Source organism: Varanus komodoensis, unplaced genomic scaffold (genome assembly GCF_004798865.1).
Source record: "Varanus komodoensis strain SLA01 unplaced genomic scaffold, ASM479886v1 scaffold6_1, whole genome shotgun sequence".
NCBI classification, from domain to species: domain Eukaryota; kingdom Metazoa; phylum Chordata; class Lepidosauria; order Squamata; family Varanidae; genus Varanus; species Varanus komodoensis.
The window spans coordinates 5921711-5937194 of record NW_025336345.1 but is presented as its reverse complement, the minus strand read 5'-3'; the positions used below and the strand labels follow the sequence as shown (position 1 = coordinate 5937194).

The 15484-nt window shown below is 41.1% G+C and overlaps 1 protein-coding gene across 5 annotated transcripts in view; it reads right to left on the bottom strand.

The window, feature by feature from the left end:
• The window catches only part of NSD1 (nuclear receptor binding SET domain protein 1), an 81128-nt gene that overhangs the window by 41665 nt on the left and 23979 nt on the right, over positions 1–15484 (bottom strand). For all 5 annotated transcript variants that reach the window (XM_044450936.1, XM_044450931.1, XM_044450933.1 and 2 more), the window contains 3 exons: positions 6300–6432; positions 4658–4830; positions 2191–3823 (listed from right to left, as the gene is read on the bottom strand). In XM_044450936.1, the coding sequence (XP_044306871.1) occupies positions 2191–3823; positions 4658–4830; positions 6300–6432 (1939 nt within the window). The remainder of the gene's footprint in view (positions 1–2190; positions 3824–4657; positions 4831–6299; positions 6433–15484) is intronic.

The window sequence follows — 15484 nt, the reverse complement described above, 5'->3', positions numbered from 1 at the left end:
AAGCGGTCCAGAGATGACAGTGATGGACAGCCTACAAATTTTCTAAATAAATTAAAAAAATAAAATAAAATAAACTGAAGTTGGGACTTTCTATATGCAAAGCAAATATCCTACAGCTGAACTATGGCCTGACTGGTCTTGGACACAAAGTCTATTTAGTGCATCAGTTCTTTTCCACTGAAGAAACACACAAGCATTTTCATTACTACTGGCCTTTCTGTTTCAGCCTGTATGCAGCTTGGTATACAGATCCTCCCAAAGGGCAAGGAATTCCTGAGGTAGCAAAACAGAATCTACAACTTCAGACTTTAGGTAGGGAGTGCTGTTTTCTGAGGGAAGAGGTTTTAGAAGAGGGAAAAATGAGGGAAGAGGTTTTAGTGTGGTTCATTCCTTTTTGTGCTAGTTTTCTACTCACAGAGACTTTTTCACATCGAGGAATATTTTAAAAATGCAGTCAGAAGTAACGCAGCTTATTTTAGCACTTCCGATCTCTATCACTTCACTGTGCTTCCCATGTGTAAACCTGGCCATGAGCTGCTACTCACTGAATCCAAAGCAAGCTGCCAAGCAGTCCAAAATCTCCCCTTAAGTCTCCAGTCATGCTCAGCAGCATGGCTTCATCATGCTTTAATTTGTAAACCAAGCTTCTACACAAGGTAAGAAAACCAATTTTTTTTCCAAAATCAGCACTGATTCTTATAGACTGTCACTGTTGTAAACAGAACGCTAAATTAAGCACAAAAAAAAAGCTACCTTCAGAAACCATATTTAAATAAAATGGACTCAGATTTTTCTACATTGCAATGCCTGACTATGATTTTCTCTCCCAAAGCATCCGTCTTGAGATGCTCTCTCAAAGCTAACCTGCAACAACTGAACCCGGACGGAGTGGGCAACAACTGGAGCTCCTTTAAGGCAAAGGTGAGTGCCCTTGCAAAGTACCTCCTGTCAATCCTTGAAATTTGAGGGCATCCCATTTTTTAAAAAATTGCAAACAAAATTATGTCTGAAGCTTTCACAGAGCACTAAAACTCAGCTTTTTCTGAAAACTAATTTTGGTGCTTTGGGAATTTTGCAGCAGCTACACATGCCATTCCAGGTTTAGGGTTTTTTTACATTTAAACTCTACCCACTCTGTGGGGGCCCATGGGGGATGGCAGAAATGGCTCTTAGACCTTCCAAACATGCCCATCCTTGTCCAATACTATCAGTTCAGACTACAAGTGTGAGTTCACACATTATTGAATAAATACATAAATGCACCTAATGGGATATTAGGTGTCAAGGGAGCTGGGTTCTTGCCTAGCCTTCTCCCTCATGCATTCATTTTCTAGGTGCAGGAATTATTTATTTTTCATGCACGACCTCACAGTACAAATCAGTCTGAAGTCATGCAACCCAGGGAACGCAATCTTAGGAGTCAAGCTGAAAAATTCGAATTCTGTTATGAACAACATTTTCATTTACTTAATATTCACAGTGAAATGCTGCGCAGCTAAGTAGCAATGATTCTCACAGTTCTTGCCTGTTAGGTCCTCCCTAAGTCACTCTGAAAGACCCGGGAATGGCCTGCCCTCCAACACTTGTTTTTGTTGAGTGGAGGCCAAAAGGCATGTAACTCTTTTGCTTCCCTAGATCTCCTGATGTGCTTACCAGCTTTAGCACTACCTTGGTTAAGATTCTGCCATTGCTTTTTGGGCACTAGGTGGCTTACATCTTTAGGCTCATCAGCCAAGGAGCCTTCTCTATTCAGTCCTAAATCCAGCTCTAGGCACTCCCTATTTTCAAAAGAACTGTAGCGCACTCTCTTTTTACCAGATTCCGACTTCATTCTTATATGAACTAAACTGCCATCAGAAGAGTTTGCAGAGTCTTCAGCAAGGGAGTGTCCCATCAGCTCTTGAGATACTTTCTTTGCAACATCTTCCATTGCATTGTCTAGAGAACTAGCAACTGAGCCTTGGGTAGCTCTGTGCTGGTGGGGGACACTTCCTGCTGTACTGGATAACTGGTTTAAGGATTTGCTCTTTGATGTTACATTAGCTACTACTTTGGATAGCTGCTTAGATCTTGGACAGCTGCACCTTGCAGTGCAGTTGGTACCAGAAACAATAGTATTTTCCAGTTCCCTTTTGTTAGCACCAGGATTGATCAACTTGGTTGCGATACCATGTGAAAAAGGGGACTGACCTTCTTTGGGTTTCTGACACTGTGCTTCTTGAACACTATCTTGTTTGTTTTCTAATTTATGACTGGTTCCCATTGTAGGCAAAGATGTCAAATCACTCAGAGTGTTACTTCCAGAACTATCGCCGCAGCTAGGACTCCTATAGGAGACTATGTTCTGAGTAGTCATGATCTGTTTCTCTTTCGTCTTACTATCATGCATATCTTTCAACATCATTAATAAGGTGCTGAATGTATAATCAGGCTCAATAGGCAAATGATTCTGCCCAGAGACAGATGAAAAGAGTAAGGGCACTGTGGTCTTAGGTGGCCCACAGCTTTTTGCTTCATCGTTCGTGGACCTATATGATAGCTCCTTCAGTTCTGAGAGCACATGCTTCACAACCGCCGTCTCGATTTCAGCAGAATCACGGGAGGTCTCATTAATGCTATTCGGCAGCTTCGGGCCATCAGCTTTCCCACCTTTGGCAGGTGTCTCTAACTCAGGCCCAGGAGAACCTTTGGTACCAGAAAAGCAGCAGTTGGGGCTACATTCATCTTCCTTCAGAGAGGATTCTGTCCCAGCAGCAGTTCCTTTATGTTTGCATTTTATACTTCTGAACTGAGGCTGTTTTGTATCCATTTGCCTTGCAAACCCCTTACTTTGGAGTGTAGTATGCTTATCTACAATGGTAAGATTGTCATTTCTGTAAGCTGAAGCCACCTCAGTTGCACGGGATGGTTCGTGGAATTTCTCACCTCCTGCTTCAACACTGGCATTCCTATCTGGAGAGCTTTCCAGAGGTCTGCGGTTTCTATTGCTGCTTTTTGAGACATATGCAGAATGTTTCATATTTCTCTGCCCTGAAGACATTTCCTTTCCTCTTTTATTTACAAAGTCACAATTTTTCAGGACACCATAGGTTGTTGCTGCTGCTATACTTTGGTCAAGGGAGTCTAAATCACAGGTACCAGTATCTGATGAATCAGAGTCCATGTCTTTCCTTCCAGCTCCAGCATCAGCTGCAGAGTAGTGCTGATGTAATTTCGAACTGCCCAAGAAGCCTGCCTGGGTTTTCTTTTTCTTCAAGTCTACTTTGGGTATCTCCTGCTGGCAGTCTCTATTAGTGATCTCGTACTCAGTTTTCTTAGATTTATTTTCAAATTGTCTTTCTCCAAAAGAAGAGAGCAAATAGTTTTCTACAGTGCCTTTGGATCCCATTAGGCTCTTTGCTATTCTGCAAAGTTCATGAGATGCCTGCTTATCAGGCAGGTCTGTAGCAATCACATTTTTAACTTTGTTCACTGTCACTTTCCCTCCATTCTCTCTCTTAGATGGCTCCAGCTTAGAGCTACTTTTTTTAACTCTAGTCCTCTTTCTGGAGTCAGAGCTCTTCTTCGTTTTTGATTTAATGAACATCTTTTCCTTCTCAGGAGTTAAAAGTTTGGAGTCTAATGTTAATGATTTCAAACACCCATTTAGTTGCCTGCTCTGCTCATTTAAGGATTCCTTTGAACAAGATCCCATTAAATGCGCATTCTTTTCACTGTCCAGTTTGCTTGAAGTCTGGATGCATTTTTGAGTACCATTCTGCTTAAGGTAGTCATTAGTAAGGCCGACACTGATCTCCCACTTAGCCAGAAATCTCTTAGGAACCTTCGAGCAAAAGAAGGGGAGAAATGTTACAAAATACTTATAATATGCAACTGAATATTGCCACATAGAAGATGAACTCATCTGCCTTCTCTGAGTGCAACTGCAGCACCTAACTAATGAAAATACATGACTAAAAGGTAGGTCAATGGGTACCATGCCCAAAGACAAATTCCAGCATTGGACGGAACACAGCAAAATTTTTAGGACCCTAGTCATCAAGACTGGAACAGCCTCAAACAACTGGTCACCTTGATTGTGTGCCAGCATCATGAAACTGGAAACATCAATACACAACAAGAAGCTAAAATCAGGATACTGATTTTAAGAAGAATTCAGGCTAGAGCCTAGGATTTTTCAGGTGCACACATTTCTCCAGTAATAACCCTATGACACGTTCTCAAAAGATGTCAGTTCTATTCTGGCTGTTTTTTAAAAAATATAATGCTTAGGTATTGTTTCCAATTTATTCTTTGTGTAAGCTGTCCAGAGACTTTTAGTATTGGGACAGCATATAAAAACTTTAAATAAATAAATAAATTTTAAAAAATCTGAACCAGTTGTAATAACAAGCCAATACATGCAATACAATCAGCAGCCTCAATATCCCAAATTCAATTAGTCATTCTTAGAGCAACTACTTCAACATGTTATGGTCACAATCCAAAACTAAGCATTTTGCCATCCCATTGATTTCAATAAGAAAATTATGTACCTGCTTAAGTCTCTCCAACAGAGATTTATGGGATTCTAATAAATGCTTCACTATGACTGGGTCTTGTTTTGCACTCTGATGAGGACATCCGAATGTAAAATAAATGAGAACAGGAGTTTTACCTTGTGCCTGTAACCCTTCTCTTTTTGCTTCCCTCTTCTCCGAAGAACAGGCAGTTCTTCAAACTGATGTCTTCCTTCAAAGATTACAATAGCTTTTCCTACAACCCAGGCTTTTTCAGATGGTTCTCCCAAGGCTTCCACATAGTACTCCCGATAAGGTCTGCGATTGGAGACTATTGAAATAACATTAACAATATTTGCCCTTTGCACCAAGGTACAGGAATGTAAGTGTCTAAACATCCAGCTTGTGATCCAAAGAAAACACATTTTCTAAGTAAGGTTTAACAAATGGGGCCTGCAACAAAACTCTGGAATAAATTCTTACCTCCTGTTTAGCGTTCCAGCTAGCCAACCATGCCTTCCTCCAGGATTCTATATGCTATCTGGGCTCAGGAAAAAACTTGTCTGCCCTAGGCACAACCATTTTTCTTCTCCAGCTAGGAAACATTTCCTCTTGAGTTTTTATTAGAGCATGGAAATACTTCTAAGTGACCCCATTTGATTCCATTTTTGTTGGCATTCATCACTGGACTTCACATTAGATGGAGTGATACTAAATATTAAGCCTACCTCTCTGCTGAAATCTTGGAGACTATTCCAGTGCCCTCATTTTTTCTGATGTTGCTAGATTCTCTGAATTCAGTGCAGCCTCTGTCCTGCTTCACAAGCAAGTAGGAGGCTGAAGTGAGTGCAAGAGTTGTCTACTCAGGAGAGATAGCCAACTGTGTAAACAGGTCTCAAACCATTAGTGGGTAACTGGTGGCTTGTGAGTCAAATATAGCTTTTGTCATCTCTAAATTGCTCTACACCAGATCTTCTTGCCCATGTGCAAAAGTAAAGATTAAAAGAGGTTTCCTGATTGAGCAAATGGGAAGCTTTTTTCTAACTGCAGTAAAATGGCCATGGAGGGCTTCAGCTGGGAGACGATTACTAACCCTTTCCACACATTATGACCCTCCACCCCAAATCACAGTGCTGGGGAGCAACTAGGTCTGAAGAAACCTTCATACTGGAATCAACAGGAGGCATTTTCTAAGCTTAACTGCCACAGCAGGGTGAGGGGTTGACTCTACCCATCCCACACTGACAGCAAATAAATAAGAAGCATGGTGGTTTGTGTCCCACCCACTGCTGGCATGAAGCCCCTGGAAAATTGCCCATGATGGAATGTAATCCTAGGAAGTAAAAATGCTCCCTATCCCAGGCCTAAAGGAAAACATCATGTGACTTAGGCAGGACTACTCTTATCTAATCTGGCCTAAATCTGTTTGCAAAACAATCCTGACATTCGATAGCTATCAAACCAACCAGTGACAGATCCTCCAATGCACTGCTTGAGCTCTAAAAAAATAGGTAAAGGGAGAAAAGTGGCAGCAAATTAAAAAAGGCTTGCAATCATGTCAGAAAGAGGAGACAAGATGGTTTTAGCTGCCAAGTTCCCCGGGCTATCAGCTGGAGAACTGAGGGGGAAGGAAAGGAGGAGCAACCCACAGTGAGCCACCTTGTTTATAGGCATACCACTGGTTGTTCAGTGAACAGCCAATCCATTGTGGCTTATTGCCAGGGTGGCTTAGTATCACATGCAAACTCACCCAAGGCAAAGCATGCATACTATTATCATGAAATGCAAGGAATACATTACCTTTCATTTTTGAATGAGTATCTAGCACAGGATCATGACAAATTCTACAGGGCCACCATGGACGTCGGTTGAACTTTGCCCATACCAGATCTCCAGCTTCATATTTTATCGGTGTAGGCTTCTTAGTGCGACCCTTTGAAATAAAGCAAGGAAGTAGACTGAGATATGTGAACTTCTAGTGAAGTTCTGTAAGCTACCAGGACTTGCAAACCAATACGTTTATATCAAGTAGTTAACTGAAGAGAATGAGAACTGTAGTGTATACTTCTTTTACTTTTGATTGCACTGTGCTACTGTAATAAGATCTGGAAAAGAAAATGCTAAAAATGATATTTCAGTCCAACAATTTTCTCTTTTATTAAATGTTAAAGTTTAACTTATAATTTGGAAATTTACACATGGTAAATTATAAGTTAAGAGTATTTTGTACTTACTTAAGAAATGAAAAAAAAACCCTAAAAATTGAACTACTGAGATTTTGGTAATTTGTGTTTTAAAGACATTAAATTGATTATTTTGTTAAATGGAAGATCAATTAAATTTTCTTTAATCAGTTAACACACCTGTAACCCACCTATGTGCAGCCCCAGCAACCAACCTTGCCTCTTTAACTCATCAAACCAAATGAGGAATCAAGGACAAAATACTCCTAACATAACCCACTGGAATTACCACACTACAGTTGCTTTTCCTAATGGAAAAAAACAACAACACGGTTCTGTATACTAGTTCAGGAACATGGCCTGCTTGCTGTCTTCCCATGGGCTATCTGGCTGGCCACTCTTTAAATGGAACTGGACTAGATAGGCCTCCAATTCAGTCTAGCATGACTTTATATTCTTAAATTGGTACATTTGTTTCATCACAAGAATTACTGCTCTTTTCTGTGGATGAGTGCTGGATAATGATAGGATAATATTTCATTAATAAAACTAAGGATTTTTTGATCCCTGAAGATACTTCGTGTTAGAGAGTTCTCACTCTCCGATATAATAGCCTTCTCCATTGTAAGACGAGAATAGTGCTGGGAAACACTATTACTGTTACTATTACTACATTGCATCTATATCCCACCTTTCTTCCTCTAGCAAGGAACCCGAGGCATTTACAAGGTTCTCCTCCTCTCCTTTCTATTATTGCAACAACCCTGTGGGATAGGTTAAACTGAGAGGCAGTCAGTGACCAAAGTCACGTACTGGGCTTCCGGGCTGAGTGAGGAGTAGGACTTAGATCTCCTGAGTCCCAGTCTAACACTTTTAACTGCTATGCTGCACTGGCTAATTCTCATCAAAAGCTCAAATTAAAATTAGATCCAAGGACTCACAAGCAGAATTCTGCTTGTGTAAGTTGACCTTCCCGCTCCCTCCTCCCCAGGGCAGTCCACTGCCAGAATAAAGCTCTGGAGATCCTCCAAGATGATGTGGAATATGGGCAGGTAGGCTGCAATGGGAGGAAAGGAAATGGCAGAAATGACCAAGGCACCTTGCACAAGCGGAAATGCTTTCTTCCTATATAGGAGCATCTCTGGATCCAAGGCCAAGCTTCCTCATCTTCTTTTAGATTGAAAGACAGTAAGTGTGGGGCTGGAAGAAAACCTTCAGACTGGGTGACCAACTTTATATTCAAAACAAGAATATTACTACAAGGAATTGCTTTTGCACAAAATGGGGTAAATTTATTTATGTCACAGAAATATAGTATATTTTGGATGTTTATTACTAACCATTTACAAATAGTATTACAGAGAAAACAGTACTTGTATAGTTTTTAGAATACAATGGTATACACAACTGTAGTGATTGACAGCTGCTATCTTAAGTACTAGAAATTATCTATATGCAAGTTTTTATTTTTCCTTTTAGTCAGACGCTCAATCTATATCATTTTTGGATAATGTTGTGGTATAATTGTGGTAATTGGAAATTGTGGTAATGGTGAATTAGTTACTCATGTCTTTTCAAGTCAATGGATATAAATTAAATTTTAAATTACTGCATGTCATCATCAGTGTCATGTGAAAAGGACAATTCCCACTGGCTAACTCTTAGATTTGAAAAGAAAATGTGCCGCAGAAAAGATACAAATGCACAAATATCTGCAGGACACTTTAGGGGTTATCCTGACCACATTTCAAGGCCAGTTTTGCATGAAGTAAATTCAAATAAACTTTTTATTGAAAGATGAAACCAGAATAATATGCAGTAGTACTGTTTCCAACCTGGGAGTTTATTCAAAGGTCAGGAGAAATTATAACAAATCAGTATAAGACACTGACAAAATATGCAACATCTGTCAGGTTCACCCATCCCCAATCATTGCTTACAGGCACACAAACATTCAGAAGTGCTACATGAAGGAGGAAAGAATGTTGCTTTCAGTTCTGGATATTTTCCAGGGAGACAATGTGGACCAGATCACGTGAACAAAATAAGACATGGCTTATTTACATTGTGGTTTGTGTATGGCACAAGGTCTACATTCACTGCCTGGGCAGGACTTGGAGCGCCATTTGAACCCAGCTGGCATGGCTTGTTAGAGGGGGAAGCAACCCTCCAATAACCCATGGACGTTTGGAAGATTATTGGAGGACTGTTTCAACTGAGAAGCTGCCTCCAAGCAGTGAATTGTGCCCTTCACACACCACAATTTAAACAAACATTTGGGGGGAATGTGCTAGATAACAGAAAATGTCCACTTAAAGAATACGATTACTTGCAATAGTCACAATGCTCTTTAAGCCACTATATTATCTCCAATGTGCTTCAGCAAAAGACCTAGGATCTTGGAACACAAATATGTAGAAAAAGGCCCAGGAACATAAATTCTTGTGGTGAAATATATTGTCAAGTTCTAATGTTCAGATGAAGAACTGTATTTATTTGGATTGCTTCTGAAAGTATTTTTTCAATTCTAAATGCCATGAAACTGATTTCAAAGAGCATTATAGCATTTGTTAAACATTTGCATTTCATTCAGTAGTTTCCCAGTGAGTAAATTAAAAAAAATCAACTCTTGCCCAATGTGGATCTTTAGCTTTGTAGTGTCAATGCTTCAGAAAAGCAGTACTGCCATTGAGGTTTTTGAGTTTTAGGTTTTTGTGTGAGCCTAGCAACCTGTCCCACAGCACCATATCCTCTGGCTGAGAAGAAAACTAATCTTGTTTTCTAAAGGATGGTCTACAAATTCAGGAACAGCATGTAGTATAGCCCTCCTGGAACCATACCAGAGGATGGAATTTTTAAATTCTCCTCTATATTTAAAAAACAAAACCTTTGCCGACAGAAAATTATTATATCAGGTACAAGGTTTTGCCAGAATTCTCCTTGATGTGAGTTTTCTATGGCTAGGGAAGTTCTGATATGGTGCATCTTTATACATAAAAAGAATTAAGGCTCCTCCCGCTTTGACAATGTGTAGAAGAGGGAATTTCTGCAAATTCAATTTCTTAGTCTGCCACCTAAGTGCACAGTTGCTGAAATTTCCCTTTCTGCATAGCTATTAAAGATGCAGGATCCCAGTTTTATTCTAATATGGGAACCAGTCAAGCACTCTGGCAGCAATTCCATGCATGTGCACATGAAAATAAACCCCACTGAACTCAGTGGGATTTATTTCTGAGTTTTTGATGCTGAGGGGCCAGATGCAAAAGATGACTGGGCTCCTTCATCTTGAACAGTTATGTAGAAGCAGGGATTGTGATAGTTTCCAATGCATATTCCCCATCTTCATTCAAAAAGAACCAAGGAAAGTTGTACTACATGCTTTCCTCCCACCCCACCCCAACATGTGGATTGTCCAACGTTTCACAAATTATGGCTTTGCCTTGTAGCCAAACATTATTCCACATGTCAGCAGTGAAATCCAATCCCAACTTGATTGTAAATAATGTGTTCATTTTGCAGTACAAATACTTTGGTAGTTCCTGCACTTTACTTTGCAGTTCAAGTGTTTTTTTCACTTTCAAAAAGTTTAAGACTGCTTCCAACTATATACGCAAACATGTCATCTCTAAGTTCAAATATTTTTTAAAAATGAAAAGACCTAAGAGCTGTGCTGGATCAGATCAAGGGTCAATCTAGTCCAGCATTTTGTTCACAGAATGGCTGGCTAGCTGCTTGTGAAAAGCCCACAAGCAGGATACCAGGCACCCTCCCATCTGTGCCCCCCAGGAACTGGCTCTGATACTGAAGGTAGCATGCAGCTACCAGAACTATTAATAGCCTTCTTATGCATGGATTTGTACAATCCCTTTTGTAAAGCTATTCAAACTGGTAGCCATCACTACACCGAGTGGAAGTGGATTCCATAGTTTAACTATGCACTGAGTGAAGCACTAATTCCTTTTATTTTCCCTGAAACTCCCCCCTCCACCAGTCGGCTTCATTGGATAACACCAAGTTGTACTATTATGAGGGTGAGAGAAAAATGTCCCTCTATCGACCTTTTCAATTAGTCAATAACATTTATATTGCTGTTTTCTAGTTCAAGCACATACTTTAGGGAAGTGAGAAATTTGAAATAAGAAGGATACTTCCTTTTTTATTATTATTTACTAAGAAGCAAAATGCAAAGAAGGCAGGAAGAATGGCCATCTTTTCAAGGTGAAGAATGAATTTTCATAGCATAGTCTACTTCTCAGATGCACATTTTTCCCCAGCTAGATCACTTAAACTCATTGCCCACAGGATTTGGATAAGCTACACTTGGATGTATTTTAATCAAAATTCATGATAGAAACCAAAAATTTCCTAAGCAAATTTCTTTATTTGGGACCCACAGAATGATTAATTACTGCTATCACATACTGCATGCTACTCTTATTGCCCCATGAGAAAATTAGCAAAATCCCTCCAGCCAAATTAACATGGATTATCAACCCTCCTCCCCCAAGCCACATATTTCATTTAAATATTAAGTAATCATCTCTGTTCAAAAGGGAGTTGGATAGAAGAAAACTGCTTTGTTCCAATGGTAAAATACTTTGTAACTTCTAACTGTTCCCAAGTATATACTCGGATTCTAAGACTGTAATCCTATGTATACATGCTCAAAAGCAATCTCCACTGAACTCAACAGTAATGAGTAAACATGTATAGATTCAACTTGTAAAACATACTGAGCTCTTTTTTCAACAAAGGCCCATCTCCAGCCAGCTGACATCCAACCTCTGGATTTTAATTAGAAGTGCAAACAATTACAAGAAAATGTTACTGTTTAAATTGCAAAACTGAAGTACAAATCCCAAGAAAGAAAAGCAGTATTCAGCCCTTGTTAGCTCCTTTCCCTCTTTCTAATTTTTTTTTTTCATTTTTAGCCCCGTTGTTGTTGTTAGTTCCGAAGTCATGTCCGACCCATCGCGACCCCATGGACAACATTCCTCCAGGCCTTCCTGTCCTCCACCATCCCCTGGAGTCCACTTAAGCTCACACCAACTGCTTCAGTGACTCCATCTAGCCACCTCATCCTCTGCCATCCCCTTCTTCTTTTGCTGTCAATTTTTCCCAGCATTAGGCTCTTCTCCAAGGAGTCCTTCCTTCTCATGAGGTGACCAAAGTATTTGAGTTTCATCTTCAGGATCTGGCCTTCTAAAGAGCAGTCAGGGTTGATCTCCTCTAGGACTGACTGGTTTGATCGCTTTGTGGTCCAAGGGACTTGCAGGAGTCTCCTCCAGCACCACAATTCAAAGGCCTCAATCCTTTGGCACTCAGCCTTCCTTATGGTCCAGCTTTCACAGCCATACATTGCAACTGGGAAAACCATAGCCTTGACTATATGCACTTTTGTTGGCAGGGTGATATCTCTGCTTTTTAGTATGCTGTCTAGATTTGCCATAGCTTTCCTCCCCAGGAGCAAGTGTCTTTTAATTTCTTCGCTGCAGTCCCTGTCTGAGGTGATCTTGGAGCCCAGGAAAATAAAATCTGTCACTACCTCCATTTCTTCCCCATCTATTTGCCAGGAAGTGAGAGGACCGGATGCCATGATCTTAGTTTTCTTAATGTTGAGTTTCAAGCCAACTTTTGTGCTCTCCTCCTTCACCCGCATCAAGAGGTTCTTTAGTTCCTCTTCACTTTCTGCCATTAGAGTGGTATCATCTGCATATCTGAGGTTGTTGATATTTCTCCCAGCAATCTTAATTCCAACTGGTGATTCATCTAGCCCCGCCTTTCTCATGATGTGCTCTGCATATAAGTTAAATAGGCAGGGCGACAGTATACAGCCTTGCCGAACTTCTTTCTCAATTTTGAACCAGTCAGTGGTTCCGTGTCCAGTTCTCACTGTTGCTTCTTGACCCGCATATAGGTTTCTCAAGAGACAAATAAGATGGTCTGGTATTCCCATCTCTTTAAGAACTTGCCACAATTTGTTGTGATCCACACAATCAGAGGCTTTAGCATAGTCAATGAAGCAGAAGTAGATGTTTTTCTGGAACTACCTAGCTTTCTCCATGATTCACCGTATGTGGGCAATTTGATCTCTAGTTCCTCTGCCTCTTCGAAACCCTGCCTGTACTTCTGGTAGTTCTCGGTCCACATACTGCTGGAGTCTAGCTTGTAGGATTTTGAGCATAACTTTGCTAGCATGTGAAATGAGTGCAATGGGGTGGTAGTGTGAACATTCATTGACATTGCCCTTCTTTGGGATCGGAATGTAAACTGACCTTTTCCAATCCTGTGGCCACTGCTGAGTTTTCCAAGTTTGCTGGCATATTGAGTGTAGCACTTTTACTGCATCGTCTTTTAAGATTTTGAATAGCTCAGCTGGAATACTGTCACCTCCACTAGCTTTGTTGTTGCTCAGACTTCCTAAGGCCCATTTGACTTCACATTCCAGGATGTCTGGCTCGAGGTCAGTGACCACCCCATCGTGGTTATCAGGGACATTAAGCTCTTTCTTGTATAGTTCTTCTGTGTAATCTTGCTACCTCTTCTTAATCTCTTCTGCCTCTGATAGGTTCCTACCATTTTGGTCCTTTATCATGCCCATCTTTGCATGAAATGTTCCCTTCATATCTCCAATTTTCTTGACGAGATCTCTGGTCCTCCCTATTCTATTGCTTTCTTCTGTTTCTTTGCACTGTTCATTTAAGAAGGCATTCTTATCTCCCTATTCTCTGGAATTCTGCATTCAGTTGGGTGTATCTTTCTCTTTCTCCCTTGCCTTTCGCTTCCCTTCTTTCCTCAGCTATTTGTAAAGCTTCCTCAGACAGCCATTTTGCTTTCTTGCATTTCTTTTTCTTTGGGATGGTTTTAGTTGCTACCTCTTGCACAATGTTGCGAACCTCCATCCACAGTTCTTCAGGCACTCTGTCTATCAGATCTAAATCCTTAAATCTATTTGTCACCTCTACTGTATATTCATCAGGGATATGCTTTAGGTCATACCTGAGTGGCCTAGTGCTTTTCCCTACTTTCTTCAATTTAAGCCTAAATTTTGCGACAAGAAGCTCATGATCTGAGTTACAGTCAGCTCCTGGTCTTGTTTTTACAGACTGTATAGAGCTTCTCCATCTTTGGCTGCAGAGCACATAGTCAATCTGATTTCTGTGTTGACTGTCTGGTGATGTCCATGTGTAGAGTTGTCTCTTGGGTCATTGGAAAAGAGTGTTTACTATTACCATTGCATTCTCCTTACTGTTAGGAAAATATGCTTTTAACTCTAATATTTCTTAGTGAGTTCAAGGGTTGCAGCCCTAAAGTGAGTATTTTTTCCAACTGTTTGGATGCAAGTGGACTTGCAACATGACACAGGCTGCCTAAATCCTCTACCCACAAGCAAACACCACCATTTTTCCTGTTTCAGTAAGCCTTTGAGGCTGGTATTTCAAATTGTGGTGATTCCTCAAATGAAATAATTTCTGATGACTTCTCACAAAAATAGGAAAATTCAAAGAACAAGATTTAAATTCCTGTATGCTTTAATATCCACCATATTTTACCTCTTTAGCGTTTTTTACCGTGTATCTCCAGACAAGGCAAGCTGTGCCCACCCCTCTTTGCAGAGGGTTAGCCATGCCAGTTTTTGCTCCAAAACCAGCACCCTCCTCCTCTTCCTCCCGCTGCTGCATAGAGACCAACCTGGGTGTCTTGTGAAGAATGCAGGTGGGCACTGCTAGCAAATGATGGCATATGTCATGTTGGAAGATGAGCTGCCAATAGCCTATCAGCTCCTCAATTAGCTTTGCCAGAACAGACATGGGGCCAAAATGGACATCTGGGCTACCACAGGTTCTGGTTTCTATGACCGTATCTTTGTTACTTGGACTGCCGTGGGTGATGAGAACCCTGTTTTAGGTTAGACAGCTGACTTTAAGCAAGACCAGATCTCTCTCACATGGCCTGTGTGAGGGAAACATGGAACAGACCACAAGCAGAGGAACCAGACCTGCAGCAGCCCCAACTCCAACCTGATGACTACTTTGGCAACATAGCTACAGGAGCTACCAATGCTACTCACAACATCAGGGTGCATTCACCTGCTTATTTTCCATGGGATACAGGCCATCATCTTCCAGCAATGCTGCACTGCATTTTACATAGGACAAACAGGGAAGCACATTAAATGGACCCATATCTGATATGAGAAAGTAAGAACGGCACCACAACCATGTCCTGTTCTTCTCCTTCAATGCCTCTGTCATCTTTTTGGCTTTCTTGGCTGGCTTCCTTGCCCAGCATTCTTCATCATCCACATGTCCAGGTGTGGACTACACAGATGGGGCAGCTGGTGAAACCCCAGCAGCCACTGATGGAGGGTGGGAAGGAGGAGCCACTGCAAGATGGACAGGTGCTCTGGTGGTGCCACAGTGGCTGAGTTGACAGCCCGAAGGACATGGCTCCAGGGCTTGGCCCTGAATTGGCCTGCTTGATTTTCCTAGGCTCTGTGTGTGGCTACCTGGCAATGAAAGCAGGAGTCCACACAATGGTCCTCTCCAAGACAGAAAAGGCACATGTGCCCATCTGTGTAGTGGTTAAGAGCATGGGACTGGGACTCAGATGATCTGGGTTCTGGCCCCTGCTCAGCCATGGAGCCAACTGGGTGACTTTGGGCCAGTCACAGACTCTCAGCCCAACCTACCTCACAGGGTTGTTGTTGTGGGGATAAGATGGAGGAGGAGAATGATGTAAGCTGCCTTGAGCCCTTTGTAGGAAAAAGGCAGGATAGAAATCGAAAAATAAATAAATAAA